General features: G+C 70.7%; 3 protein-coding genes across 4 annotated transcripts in view; 2 read left to right on the top strand and 1 right to left on the bottom strand.

The window, feature by feature from the left end:
- LOC311610791 (sphingosine kinase 1-like) overlaps positions 1-1,005 on the top strand; it is a gene marked incomplete at its 3' end in the record, with an annotated part of 9,350 nt that extends 8,345 nt beyond the window's left edge. The window contains exon 7 of the mRNA XM_084862309.1: positions 922-1,005. Within this exon, the coding sequence (XP_084718435.1) occupies positions 922-1,005 (84 nt within the window). The remainder of the gene's footprint in view (positions 1-921) is intronic.
- A 1,017-nt stretch (positions 1,006-2,022) lies between these two features.
- SPHK1 (sphingosine kinase 1) lies at positions 2,023-4,925 on the top strand. The gene is made up of 5 exons (XM_084862006.1): positions 2,023-2,715; positions 3,045-3,197; positions 3,282-3,376; positions 3,481-3,596; positions 3,834-4,925. The coding sequence occupies exons 1-5, from the start codon at positions 2,403-2,405 to the stop codon at positions 4,636-4,638; spliced, it is 1,482 nt and encodes a 493-aa protein (XP_084718132.1). The 5' UTR covers positions 2,023-2,402; the 3' UTR covers positions 4,639-4,925.
- Positions 4,926-5,830: 905 nt separating this feature from the next.
- UBE2O (ubiquitin conjugating enzyme E2 O) overlaps positions 5,831-8,569 on the bottom strand; it is a 36,928-nt gene continuing 34,189 nt past the window's right edge. For both annotated transcript variants that reach the window (XM_084861874.1, XM_084861875.1), the window contains exons 16-18: positions 8,179-8,382; positions 8,039-8,096; positions 5,831-7,957 (exon numbers count right to left, since the gene is read on the bottom strand). In XM_084861874.1, the coding sequence (XP_084718000.1) occupies positions 7,287-7,957; positions 8,039-8,096; positions 8,179-8,382 (933 nt within the window). In that variant the 3' untranslated portion in view covers positions 5,831-7,286. The remainder of the gene's footprint in view (positions 7,958-8,038; positions 8,097-8,178; positions 8,383-8,569) is intronic.

Here is an 8,569-nt window from a genome sequence, read left to right as displayed (position 1 = left end):
CGATGGCAGTGCCCTCCGAGAGGGAGAGAAAGGGAGTGCCCGGCCGGCCCGGCAGCCGCCTTCCTCCGGGAGCCCCATCCCGCGTGCCGCGACCTCCAGGCGCCAAAAGCCAGACTCCGACCCCTGCCGGGGTGTGGGGTGGGGGCAGAGGGCACGGGGAGGAGGGGGGTCCGGGGGGCAGAGGGCACCGGGGAGGAGGGGGATGGGAGGGGAGGGCACCGGGGAGGAGGGGTGTCGGGGGGGGGGGGCGGAGGGCATCGGGGAGGAGGGGGGTCGGGGGGAGAGGGCACGGGGAGGAGGGGGGTCGGGGGGAGAGGACATGGGGAGGAGGGGGGTCGGGGGGGGGGTAGAAGGCACAGGGGAGGAGGGGCGTCGGGGGGGAGAGGGCACCGGGGAGGAGGGGGGTCGGGGGGCGGAGGGCATCGGGGAGGAGGGCCGAGGGCGGGATCCGGCCCCCCAGCCCCACGCGGAGCCCTGTCCTCCGGACGCCGCTCGGGCAGGACCGGCACTGCGGCTGCGGCCGCGCTCCTCCCGCGCCGGCCCGGGGTGCGGGGGGTGGGGTGGGGGGCTGGCACATTCTAGGTCCGACCCCGGCGGCGCGGGCGAACCCAGGCCCTCCCTCCCCCCTGGTCCGGTTTCCCCTCCGCGGCCCGCCGCTGAGTCACCTTCCCGGAATGCCCGGGCGCTCCGGACGCGCAGGAATGCCCGGGGCGCGGGGACGCGCACGGGGGGCGCGCGGAGCCGCCGCCGGGGCCTCGCCCGCCCGCCCCCCACGGGGACCCTGCGCCCGCCCCGGGGTGGGAGCGCGGCCAGAGCCGCCCCTTCGCGCTTTTTGGGGCGATGGGGCCGCGTGCGGCCGGTGACCTCGGCGCCGCTGGGCCTGGACCGCCGCGGCCCCCACGGGGGTCTGGCTTCTTCCAGCTTCGGCGCCACCCGCGCGGCCTGGGCCGCTCCTCCCCCGGTCCCCGCCGACCCCGGAGGCGCCACGTGGCTCCCACTCCCTGACACGCGGCCCCTGGCCTCCGCACCCCCCCCCATGCGGGGACCAGGGCCACGCCCCGGCCCGGGCCCCCCATCCCGGTGCGGACCCCCAGGCCCATGGACACCCCCAGGCGCCCGGGGTGGCGAGGGGGGCGGGCCGCCCGCCGGCCGCGGGAGCAGCTTCTCGGCCCGGAGGAGCCTCGCGGACGCTCGCAGGTTCGGGACAAAGGCGCCTGCGGCCCCCGGCCCCCGGCCCCCGCCCCGGGCGGCGCGCTCGGCTCCCCGGCGCCCGGACCCTGAGCCGGCTCCGCGGGAGGACGGGCAGCGGAGGGGCTCCCGGCGCGGGGGGGCTCCGGGCCCCCGACCCCCAGGGGGCTGGCGCGGGGCGGGTGGAGGGGGGGACCCGTCCCGGCCGCTCCGACTCCGGGCGCCGCGGCGAGTTCGCGGGGAGCCCGCGCCGCGCGTTCACCTTCACGCGCCCGGAACGCTGCGCTCGCGGCGCGCCGCTCGTGCCCGGGTCCGGGCTCGGCCCCGCGGAGAACCTTCGCCTCCGCCCGCCGGCTGCGGCTCCCCTCCCGCCGGCCCGAGCGGCCGGGGCGGACCGGCCGGGACCCCGGGGCTGCGGGCGGCGCCGGGAGCGGGGGGCGGGCCGCCGCCGGGCCCTCCCCTCGGCGCGCGGGCGGGCGGGCGGGGCCGGCGGCGCGGAAGCCGGGCCTCCCGCATCCCGGCGGGGGGCGGCCAAGTTGAGCGAAAAGTTTGCGGCCGGAGGCGGCGGAGCCGAGCAGCCGGCGCTTCTCCCGCCGGCCGAGCCTCGGACGCGGGGCCGAGCCCGGGACGAGCGGCGTCCGCCGAGCGGCGGTGGGGCCGGGGCGCCCCCCGCAAACCGGACGCGCTGGGTAGGGCCGCCGCCCGCCCTGCCCCCGCGGCTCGCGGCTCGGGGCCCGGGGCGGCCGAGAAGCGCGTGGCCTCCGCGCCCGCCGGGCGGAGGGCGGCGGCGGTTGGCGGCCGGGCTCGGGGTCCGTCTCCGCGCGGCCCCGGCGCGGCTCCCACGATCGCGGCGCGCGCCCGGCGGAGCGGGGCCTCCGGAGGTGCTCGCGGCCGCCGCGGCCGTTCTGGAGCCGGGCGGGGGGCCCGGCCACCGGGGCGGCTCGGGGCTGGGGATGGCTCGCCCCAAACTTGGTGCCCCGCGGTGTCACGTTGTGGGGTTCCACGTCACCGGACCCCTCCCCCCGCGGCCCCGGGGGAGGGGCGGGAGGTGACGGCTCGGACGGAGGGCCCGCGGGGCCCTGACTCACCCGTCGGGCCGGAACCCGGCGCAGCGGTTGGCAGCTGGGTTCCAGGACGGGAACGCCCTGGGTGTCGCCGGCCTCGGCTCCCGGGACCTTTCCGAAGACCGAGCCCCCGGCCCCCGCGCCTTCCCGATGCCCAGGCGCGCCGCCCCCCGCGCGGGCTCCGAGGGCCCGGCTGCGCGCCCCTCCCCGCGGGGAGCCGCCCGGGCCTCCGCCAGCGCCGTCTCCTCTTCCCCAGACCCGGCGGCCCCGGGGGACGATGCGGGCGTCCCCGTAGCGCGCACTCCGGGCGGGGAGGGCGAGCCCCACGGCCGGCACCGCGACGCCCGCCTGGGCAGCGCCGATAAGGAGCCGAAGGCAGGAGCGGCCGCCGCGGACAGCGCCCCGACAGCGCCGCCGGGGAGCCCCGCGCAGCCGGAGCTGCGGGTCGAGGTTATGGATGAAGGTTTGTGTGGGCCGGGGGTGGGGGAGAGCTAGAGGGGATCCCTTCTCTCCCTGAGCCGGGAGGGTGCCCGTTCAGCCGGACAAAAGAGAGGGCGGGGACGCTGGCCCTGACGGGGCCGGGCAGTGGCAGGGCCTGAGCCAAGGACGGCGATGCCCGGGGTGCCCTGCCCCTCCTGGCCCTCCCTGCGGGAGGCCGCTGCCTCTGGCCAGCCCCCCCTGCACCCAGTGCCCGGTACCTGGGGCCCGTTCCCATCCCGGCGCCCCCGCTGTGGCCCCGCGCCCCCTGGTGGCCGGCGGGGGACTCGGCCTTTTCAGGCTGGTTCTTTGCAGCCGGTGGTCCCCGCAATCTGCTGCCAAAGCCCTGCAGCGTGCTGGTGCTGCTGAACCCGTACGGCGGCAAGGGCAAGGGCCTGCAGCTCTTCCGGAGCCTCGTGCAGCCCCAGCTGGCCCAGGCGGACATCTCCTTCAGGCTCATGCTCACTGGTGAGTGCCTCCCCGAGGGGGGCGGTGGCGGAGCCCCCACGGACGGAAGCCTCCTCCATAGCCACCTGGCCTGCCCCCTCCTAGAGCGGCGGAAACACGCGCAGGAGCTGATGCGGACGGAGGAGCTGGGACCCTGGGACGCGCTGGTGGTTATGTCTGGAGACGGGCTAATGCACGAGGTGAGGCCTGCGGGGGGGGGGGGGGGGGGGGGCGTGGAGGGAGGAGGGGGGAGAGGGTGAGGGGTGAGGGGCATCCCCAGGCTGAGGCCGCTGTGCTCCCACAGGTGGTGAACGGGCTCATGGAGCGGCCCGACTGGGTGACCGCCATCCAGAAGCCCCTGTGTAGCCTCCCGTCGGGTTCCGGCAACGCGCTGGCAGCTTCTCTGAACCACTATGCGGGGTGAGAACCCAGGGCTGGAGCGGGCCTCAGTTTCCCCTCAGAGCGGGCCCGCTGCCTGGGTTTCTTTTAGGAAATCTCATCTGCCAGGGTAACTTCTGTTCCCTCTTTGCTGGAGCTCCCACCCTCAGTGCTGGGGCCCTCTCGTGGCTGCCTCTACCTGCTCGTCTCCCTGCCCCCCTCCACCCCCACTCCCTGGGAGGGGCTCTGCAGAGGATGCATGAGTCCTTTCCCCCACAGCTACGAGCAAGTGGCCAACGAAGCGCTCCTGAACAACTGCACACTGATGCTGTGTCGCCGGCGGCTGGCGCCCGCCAGCCTGCTGTCGCTGCAGATGGGGTCGGGGCAGCGGGTCTTCTCGGTGCTCAGCCTGGCCTGGGGCTTCATCGCGGACGTGGACATCGAGAGTGAGAAGTTCCGGCGCCTGGGGAAGATGCGCTTCACGATGGGCACCCTCCTGCGCCTGGCAGCCCTGCGCGTCTACCGGGGCCAGCTGGCCTACCTGCCCGCGGAGCGGGGGGCCTCCCCCGTGCCCCCCTCCCCGGGGCTGGCCCGGAAGGCCCAGCAGGGCTTTGTGGATGCCCACCTCGTGCCCCTGGAGCAGCCGGTGCCCGCTCACTGGACAGTGGTGCCCGAGCAGGACTTCGTGCTGGTGCTGGTGATGATGCACTCGCACCTGGGCAGCGAGATGTTCGTGGCCCCCATGGACCTCCCGGCGGCCGGCGCCATGCACCTGTTCTACGTGCGGGCCGGCGCGTCGCGGGCCATGATGCTGCGCCTCTTCCTGGCCATGGAGAAGGGCAGGCACATGGAGTGCGACTGCCCCTACCTGGTGTACGTGCCCGTGGTGGCCTTCCGCCTGCAGCCCAAGGGCGGGAAGGGGATGTTCACTGTGGACGGCGAGCTGATGGTCAGCGAGGCTGTGCAGGGCCAGGTGCACCCCAACTACCTATGGATGGTCAGCGGGTCTTCCTCCCCGCCGGAGCCGCAGCCGCGGCCGCCCCGCCAGCAGGCGCCGCCCAGCCAGCAGCCGCCTCCGCCATAAGACCCCGTGTGACCCCTCGCCTGGCTGTGCCTTACTGTCTACTTAGTGTGATCTGTGCTCAGGGCCCTCCCTCCTTCCCCGGGGAGGGCCTGGCCCAGCCCCCGTCGGGGGGGAGGACTCCCGGGGGGAGAGGCTGTGCTTCAGAAGGACCTGCTCTGCCCGCCAAAGGCCAGGCTGAGGTCTTGGGCAGGGACCCAGCTGGTTTGCCCTTTGTGTGTGGAAGCCGCTCTATTGTTCTGGGAACCCCACCCCGGGAATCAAATCCAAATAAAGTGGCATTGCCAGCCTCCTGGTCTGATCCGAGGGGCGGGGAGGAAATGGAGTGGGTCTTGCTTCGGTCTCTTTAGTATTTCATGTAATGCCCAGGGTGCCTCCCGGAGGGGGCGGTCATTGTGGCGCTGAGCACAGGGTATCTGCAGGGAGGAAGGCCCAGCCCCAAAGCCGATGATACCGCCTTCTCAGCCAGGGAGCTCAGCCACCAGACACCCCGCAGGTGGGCAGCCAGCTCAGAGCTACTAACCTGTTTCCCCGAAAATAAGACAGTGTCTTATATTAATTTTTTCTCCCCAAGTTGCACTAGGTCTTATTTTTAGGGGATGTCTTATCTTTCCATGCGCTAGGTCTTATTTTCGGAGGATGTCTTATTTTCGGGGAAACACGGTATGCCAGTCTTACCTAGACACACAGCTGGTCTCCGCGGAAAGGGACAGTGCCTCAAGGAAGGGGCGTTGGGGAACCAAGGAGCACAGCCCAAAGGGACGCACCTGTTCCCTCTTAGAGGAGCTGGTCATCCCTCCACCGAGGCTCCAGGCTGTGCGGCCTCCTCTGGCCCAACCTTGTGGGCACTGTCGGGCAGCAGTTAAAAGGAAGCAGCAGGGAGGGGCAGATGCCAGGCTCTCAGCTAAGCAGTACTCTGGCTTACGGCCCAGGCAGGTGCGCCCATGCCAGCTCCCAGCACTGGAAGGTGGCCACGCTGCTGAGACGGGCTCTAGCACACAGCCCTGCCCAGAGGCAGGTGCACCGCCCTCCCCACCCCCAACCAGAGCTCCTCGGTGCCTCTGGGAATGCGGAAGGCACAGAAGCACCAAGGGCAAGGCCAAGTGCAGGGCCGCACCCTCCCCCCCCCCCAACAGGATCTCCTTCCCGGGGAGGGGGTGAGTGCCCGGAGGGAAGAAAGGCCACAGAGCCCGCGTGAATGGCAGAGGCAGGTTTAATGGTGCCACCTTGTCTTTTTGTACATTGTAATGAGCCAAACCAAAAAAAAAAAAAAAATGCAAGTAAAAAAAGGGTTTAATCACACAGCACTTTATACAGATCGTAAGCAGTAGCATTCACATCTCCACATGAACGGCGCACGGAAGCACGGCCACCAGCCGCTCCGGTGTTGCTCCAGGAAGTGGCCGGGCCCCTCCCCGTGGCTGCTGCCCGCCGGGTGGAAACGGCACAGCTCGAGTGAGGAGCCAGCTTGTGGCGGACAAGACGCATCATGCTTTGGCTTCTTTGTGTTTCTAATAAGAGTTAATATCTTTGCTTTTGAAATTTATTTTCTTCCAACCTTAAATATTACATACATACACCAAAAATTACATACCTGCACTGTGCTCAACAGCGTCCTCTTAACCTGGAGCTTCACATTATCAAAAGCTTAGAAAACGTGTAAACCTCTGGGCCCGTCTCTGCGAGGGAGACCCCACGCCCGCCGCCTCCGACTGAGCGGGAGTCTGAGGAGGGCTGACAGGCCGCCTCCTCCGGGAGAGGGCTGGCTCCGTGAGTCACAGGCCGCCTCCCCGCGTGAGATTTGGTAGTGGGAGGGGCAGAGTCCGTGGGAGAGGCCCAGCGCGGCCGGCCTGGATGTGCTGCTGCTCCCGCCTCTGGGGTCCTGGGACGGGACAGCGGGGAGCGGGCACTGGCTTCGGTTCAAGCAGGCGAGGCCGTGAAGCCGGACTGCCCACCCAGCCGCACAGGCAGGAAGAGCAAGGCACCTACAGCTGTTTCTCTCCCAGCAGCTCCCAGGCCTCACCGCGTCAGTGTGAGCGCCACCACGTCTGGTGGCACCCGAGCCGGGCCTGGTCTGAGAGCAAGTTCAGCAGGCCTGTGGGCTGTCCTGTGGGACGTGGGCCGGGACAGAGCCAGGCGTCAGTGACAGCGCCCGCAGCTCCCAGGGGAGTGATGCTGGGGCCGAGGGAGGACCTGGAGGCAGTGGCGGGACACGGGGAAGCTACAATGGCACTGAAGAGGATGACAGGGACCAGGGAAATGGCCGGAGCAGCCCACACTTCATGCAAGGCACGGCCCTCGTCCTGCTGCTCTGCAAAGCTCAGGGCCCCGGAAGCCCGGAGCCCGGCCATCGGAAAACTCCGCCTTCCACCCGAGAGGGAGGCGAGGGGCCAGGTGCCGACACCCGCCCGGGTGAGAGGGGGAGAGTGGACGGTCAGCAACGGGTTCCGCCGGCTCCGCACAGGCTCGCCTGCTGGAAGACTGCTTCCCAACAGAAATGGCAGCATCTCAAGAAACTCCTTGCACGTCAGCATCAAACTCAGCAGGAGGGGGGCAGGGGGGCTTGCGGGGCCGGGGAGTGGGAGGGGGAGGGTCTGGGGGAGGGGGGCGGTGCTGGCCTCTCCCACCGCGATACTCCTTCTCGGCGGGCGCTACTTGTCGCCTGCGCTCTCGGGCATGCCGGCCTCGATCAGAGCGGCCCGGAACTGGGCCAGGACGCCCCGGATGCTCTTGATGAACCCCTTGGAAAGCGGGAAGAGGGGGAAGCCGATGTCGGGGTAGCCGCTCTTCTCGGGCAAGAAGCTCCGGTAGCTCTTTCTCCGCTTCTTTGGTTTGACACTGAGCGGCACTGAGGCGTCCGGCGCGGCCTCCGAAGCCTGGTCTGTGTGGTCCCTGCCGGCTGCGGCCGGGCCCTGGGCGCCGCCCTCCGAGTCTGAGCCTGGGGAGGCCTCCCCAGCGGCCAGCCCGCCGTCCTCCGCTTCCTCCCGGCCGCCGTCTGAGAGCTCGGCCGCGCCGGGCGGCCCTGCAGAGCCGCTGTCCTTGAAGATGCCGTTGGGCAGGGCCTGGGCCTGCTCCAGCAGGGCGTGCGTCTCCAGCCAGGACTCGATGCGGTTCACCAGCCGCCAGCCTCCGGTGCTGAAGTGCTGCCGGATCTCCTGCTCGAAGACCTCGGCCGGCCGCCGCACCAGCTGGGTCATGGACTGCACCACGCGGATCAGCGCCATCTCGTTGTAGCAGCGGCTGTTCTCGTAGCCCTCCTGCAGGCCCCGGTCGCTGTCGAAGCCGGCTTCGTTGTAGTACGGCTCATTCACCAGGATCAGACCTGCGAGGGGAGCCGTCAGGACCGGCTGACCGCCACCCCCCGGGGACGGCAGCTCCCCCCGCACCGGGCCCTCCGCCGTACCTTGGATGGAGATGAGCACCTGGAGGAGGCTGGATTTGCTCGTCCACCTCTCTGTCCCCTGAAACACACGCACGGTCACCTCTGTCCCGGACACCGCCCGACGGCCCGTCCCCATCCCGCCGGTGCGGGCCGGGACTGACCTTTCCGATCCAGGTGCCCAGGAGGCTGACGCACACCTTCCCGTTGTCGTACAGGTTGGGGTTCAGACGGCCACTGCACTGGGAGAGGTAGCAGAAGTGGGGGGGCACGGCCGGGTAGATGTTGGGGAGCTGGATGTCAAACAGGTAGAGGCCGTCCTCGTAGGGGGTGCGAGTGGGGCCCTTGATCAGGGCTGAGAAGAGGTCCTGGAGGAGGGAGGCGTGGCTGGCAGGGGCTCCGCACACAGGTCTGCTCTGCGCTTCCCCGAGCGGCGGGCACAGGGCAGCACCTGCGGCTCCCCACGCGGCCCGCGGCGAGATGCTAATGCACCCCCCCACCCCGTACAAACCACCTAGCGCCTTCGAGCTCCTGGCATAAAAGGAACTTTCCAGG

This window comes from Pipistrellus hanaki (genome assembly GCF_964339955.1).
Source record: "Pipistrellus hanaki genome assembly, chromosome: 16".
Taxonomy (NCBI): Eukaryota; Metazoa; Chordata; class Mammalia; order Chiroptera; family Vespertilionidae; genus Pipistrellus; species Pipistrellus hanaki.
This window is presented reverse-complemented; position numbering and strand designations above follow the sequence as displayed.

Coding starts and splice junctions, on each gene's coding strand:
- SPHK1 (XM_084862006.1), top strand. CDS start 2,403: ATGCCCAGGCGCGCCGCCCCCCGCGCGGGCTCCGAGGGCCCGGCTGCG. Junction 2,716..3,044: donor GGTCGAGGTTATGGATGAAG/GTTTGTGTGGGC, acceptor GGTTCTTTGCAG/CCGGTGGTCCCCGCAATCTG. Junction 3,597..3,833: donor TCTCTGAACCACTATGCGGG/GTGAGAACCCAG, acceptor TTTCCCCCACAG/CTACGAGCAAGTGGCCAACG.